Source organism: Cynoglossus semilaevis, chromosome 10 (genome assembly GCF_000523025.1).
Source record: "Cynoglossus semilaevis isolate Cse_v1.0 chromosome 10, Cse_v1.0, whole genome shotgun sequence".
Lineage (NCBI taxonomy): Eukaryota > Metazoa > Chordata > Actinopteri > Pleuronectiformes > Cynoglossidae > Cynoglossus > Cynoglossus semilaevis.
Genome location: NC_024316.1, coordinates 288,599 through 293,315, shown reverse-complemented (window position 1 = coordinate 293,315; position 4,717 = coordinate 288,599). Strand labels below are relative to the sequence as shown.

General features: G+C 41.0%; 1 protein-coding gene across 1 annotated transcript in view; it reads right to left on the bottom strand.

Moving 5' to 3' along the window:
• Positions 1-329: 329 nt before the first annotated feature.
• hdac6 (histone deacetylase 6) overlaps positions 330-4,717 on the bottom strand; it is a 15,920-nt gene continuing 11,532 nt past the window's right edge. Inside the window, exons 17-26 of the mRNA XM_025059101.1 lie at positions 4,073-4,241; positions 3,791-3,996; positions 3,515-3,707; positions 2,892-3,041; positions 2,634-2,811; positions 2,230-2,552; positions 2,009-2,080; positions 1,767-1,910; positions 1,337-1,465; positions 330-1,149 (exon numbers count right to left, since the gene is read on the bottom strand). Coding sequence (XP_024914869.1) covers positions 1,081-1,149; positions 1,337-1,465; positions 1,767-1,910; positions 2,009-2,080; positions 2,230-2,552; positions 2,634-2,811; positions 2,892-3,041; positions 3,515-3,707; positions 3,791-3,996; positions 4,073-4,241 — 1,633 coding nt within the window. The 3' untranslated portion in view covers positions 330-1,080. The remainder of the gene's footprint in view (positions 1,150-1,336; positions 1,466-1,766; positions 1,911-2,008; positions 2,081-2,229; positions 2,553-2,633; positions 2,812-2,891; positions 3,042-3,514; positions 3,708-3,790; positions 3,997-4,072; positions 4,242-4,717) is intronic.

Here is a 4,717-nt window from a genome sequence, read left to right as displayed (position 1 = left end):
AGAGAATGATTCGTTCACAGCGAAAGATTAGTTCATGGCGAAAGATTAGTTCACAGCGAAAGATTAGTTCACAGAGAATAATTCGTTCACAGCGAAAGTTTAGTTCACAGAGAGTGATTCGTTTGCAATGAAAGATTAGTTCACAGTGAAAGATTAGTTCGCAGAGAGTGACTTGTGAGTGATTCGTGAGTTCAATATGAACAAATATTTAATATGACTCGGTAGTCACGACTGAATTCAAAAATCCACTGAATTAATTTTAAATGTATGTTCCGTAATGTAATATACAGGTGTGCCTCTTACCAAGGTCTTCATGACAAAAAAACACGTCCTGGTTAAACAAAGTTTAATAATAATAATAATAATTTTAACAATTAAACAACCATAAAAATCTGCATGCCACACAGAGGTCCCGGAAATGCTGTTTTAACATGCAAAACAAATCACTGTTTCTTCAGGGGCAGTGATGGCTGGTGGTTAAGGACGTGGACTTGCATCTGGGAGTTTTCAGGTTCAAGTCACCACTGAGGTGCTCTGAGCATGGCACCATCCCTACACTTAACCTGCTCAATATGGTAACAGGTTAAAAACAGAGGTCACATTTCGTTGTGCGCAGTGGTGTGTAGTAGTAGTTCACTTTCCTTCCATCCATTCAATTTTCATCCTGTGATTCTAATAGCTGTTAGACAAACAAGTTGCTTTTCCTGCTAATTCTTTTATTTATTTTGTAAAGAAAAGATCAGGGTTGGAAAAAAAATACAACTTACTTTTTTTTTGTTGTTGTTCTGAAACAACAGTTAATAACAAACATTAATAATCTTTAAACATGGTGAATGCAACTGTAATTATTACACTATCTTCTTTTCTCCGTTACCTTTAGAGGTGGCTCTTTTGTGCACCATGATTTTTAAAAAAGTATGATGGAGAGAAGGGTAATTAAAAGCTGCCATTAAATGTGTAAAAAAAATGTGTTCCATAATAACGAGGTTGAATGTGGCACTCCACTTTACGCTTTACAAAGGGGAAATTTTACTTGACTTTTTTTCCTTCCTCTCCTTTATCCTTGTCCTGCTCCATCTATTAGGTCCAGGGCGGGACATCTACTCCAAATTTGGCAAAGTGAGCCGCATTTTTAGCCTCGTGTAAAATCTGGAAAAAAACAATACATAAAACATAAAGGAAAGAGGTTTTTGTTGAGCACTCCCTGCTAATGAAAAAGATAAGGTTTGCACAAAGGCTTGCTCTCGGTGAAATGTAGCTGCACAAGTCTGCATATATTTTGTTGTAATTAAACACAATGTCACCGAGCCGGTGCTTCTGAAACAGGAAAGCTCACCTGGTGGTGGATGTAGGACTCGCACGGGTAACACCACACAGAAAGGTCAGAAAAGCTGAGCACCAGAGGATGTTCAGTAACACAGCCATGAGTCACCATGTGTTCCTTCACATAACGCCCACAAAAGACCTGGTATTAAAACAAAAACAAAAAACCACACACACACACAGAGGTTGGGATAAGGTGTTACACAGTAAATGTTTACAAGGACAAAAGTTATACAGCAATGTGACCAAGAGGGCGCTACCTGCAATCAATTTCATCCTAGATTTGGAAGGTACATTCTTTTGGAGAAAGTCAAAGTCACAAAAGAGACTAGTAAAGATTTATGTGTAGGGACATATCGATGGGTATTGTGCCTACAGTACCAAACAGTGTGGGTTTTTGTGTTCAGTAACACCCTTAAAATCTCAGAGAGTTAGTGACATACCTGGTAACAGGTAAGACAAATCCAGTTCTCAATGTCTGAGCCGCAGTCCTGACATGGCAAATGGATGTCCACACCTGAAGGCGGGAGGGGCTGGACAGCATCCAGGTGGGGACACCAGGGCAGAGGGTCTATCAAGTACAAGCCCTGTCAAATGGAAAACAGGTCTTCAGTGATCCAATCAGTTGCTGATGCAGATGTTATTTATCAATTAGATCAAAGCGTGTCTTCATCTCTCCCATCACCTGTTCCTGAGATGTTGACCAACCACATGCTCCCTCCATTTCACCAGAATGCCTGTTGCCTACAGTACCAAACTACAAAAAAACAAAAAAAAAAAACAAAAAAAAAAAACAGCAGAGGAGGCACAAAAGCCTATTGTTACCATGTGTGATTTTAGAGCCATGTGATTTCACGGTGGTGTCAGAGCATTTCAATGGCTGCCTGTGGTCATTGGTTACTGATGTTGTCGTGAAAAAGTACTCACCGGACTCTGAGGGTTCTTTTCTGATTGGCTCTGCTCACTCTCAGCCTTCTTTGGCTCCTTTTTCACGTCCTCTTGGCTAAGGCAGACCTCTGCCTTTGACCCCCGCACTGGAGTGGATGTAACTGAACTGTGATTGGGTGAGGCCTGACCGATGTCTAAACTGGCCAATCCCTGAGTCAGATGATCTAGAGTGTCTATTGTATTGTCCGCGCTGCTTGCCTCTGACTTCCTGTCTTTTCCTTTGGAGCTACGTTTCCCACGATGCTTCAGGGCGGGCAGTGATGTTCGCACTGATGCTGGAACTGGAAAAACAAGACTACACTGAAACAAACAAAAAACAAACAAACAAAGTGACCGATGTAAAAAAAGATCTCTGTACTTACTTTGGATCCTGAGTGACTTCCAATAGGGTGAATGGTGACGAATGACCTCGTTAATTGTTGCCACGGCACAATGATGAGGATGGGGTAGCGGAGTTCCCAGGGATGGTGGAGGATCTCCGAGCAACATGCTGGTGCACATAGTCATGGAGTCAGAGATGGAGGTCAGGTTGTAGCCACCCTGAGGAAAACACGAGAAGTGAAATTGGCGATGATGTCATCTGAACAGACAGTGGCAGAAAGTGATCATCGCTACCGCACCTCCAGGATGAGCAGGATACGCCCTCCTGCCAGAGACTTCAGCATGTGTGTCAGGTGGGCATATCCTTCAGGGGTGACATTATATCCACCCAGTGGGTCACCACGTGCTGCGTCAAAGCCGGCTGACACCAAAACAAGGCCAGGGTTAAACTGGAGAGTGAGGGAGGATTCATCAGTTAGAGCACTGTACCAGTAACGTGTGCATTTGTAAATAAGTGAACATGTGTTTTTCCGGTATTTTCTTCAGTTTTTATTTTGAACAAACATTGTTTTTTTTTTGTTACCATTTTTTTTATATATATATATTTTTCTCTATGTATATCTTGTAAGACATAACTCAGTCATCTTTTTTAATTTATTGAAAGGAACTCCTGAGGGATTAATAATGTTTTACCTCTCTATTTCTACATCAATTCACTGTCACAGGGTGTAAAAATAATAATACAATAATAATACATTTTATATTATTAATAATAATAATAATATAATAATAATAATAATAATGTATTATTAATAATAATACATATTGTATTATTAATACAAATAATAATACAATAATAATACATTTTGCCCTAGCAGCAACTGGCTTCTGTGTGTGTGTTTGTGTTAGTGTTTGTTATTACCTCAGTAGCGATGGGCATCACCACGTGATGAAAGGCAGACAGATAATCAGAGTCGCCCATTCTTCCTCCACTCCATGCCACATTCACGTTAAATCCCACCCCTTTGCCCACACCTACTCTGTTGGGGGCACCATCTTCTGAAGAGGGGAAAAACACCCCATTGTCATACCGATGGAGTGAGATGTACAAGACACTGAAGAGAGTTAGAGAGAGAGAGAGAGCAGAGTTAGTGATTTCATCATTTTACCGTGCCTCCTACAAATGCCTTTACCGAACCTGTCATCATCTTCAAACATGTGCTGCGTCCCGTTTCCATGATGCACGTCCCAGTCCAGAATAAGGATCCTCAGTTTTTCAGGATGGGTCATTTTTTGGGCATGGCGAGCAGCTAAGGCTGCTGTGTTGAAGAGGCAAAATCCGCAGGCAGAGTCCGGCTCTGCGTGATGACCCGGAGGACGGACAATGGCCACGGCATTACTCACCTGACCACACAAGCACAAATATTTTAATGGTCTGCCTTATGATAATCATAGATGACTCTCACCGATTTCGTCTCACTTCTTTAGACAAAATGGCATCTACGGCGGCGAAACAGCCTCCAACAGCGAGCTGAGCAGAGGTAAAACTCTGGTTGTTCAAAAAGATGGAGTTGTAGTCTTCACTGAGTCTGTGTAGGGCTCTGCTCTTCATCAGTGAAGTCGAGCCCATGAGCTGCACATGTTGCTCACTGACAATGACACAGAAATGTACATTTAATTTAGACCATTGATGGCTAATGAGGGTTCGGACGCGATGTGCGATGTTTGTATATATTTTCGTGTTTTGTTTTTCCTTCAAATTTTTTATACTCTGATGGGTTTGGTAATTCTAAAAAATATGACAGAACAGTAACAAGGTATCTGTGAGTGGTGAGCGGGAATGTCCAAGACTTAACTATCTGATTAAATAAAACATGGGTGGTGACAGAAAATATTTAAGAACCATTGTGCTTTCAGAAAACACTTATTGAAACAGAATCAGAACAGAAAAAAAAAACCAAAACGATTTTACACAAATGTACACTATATTACCAAAAGTATTGGCTCACCTCCCTTGACTCCTACTATGAACTGAAGTGCCATCCCATTCCTAACCCAGAGTTCAATATGATGTCGGTCCACCTTTTGCAGCTATTACAGCTTCAACTCTTCTGGGAAGACTGTC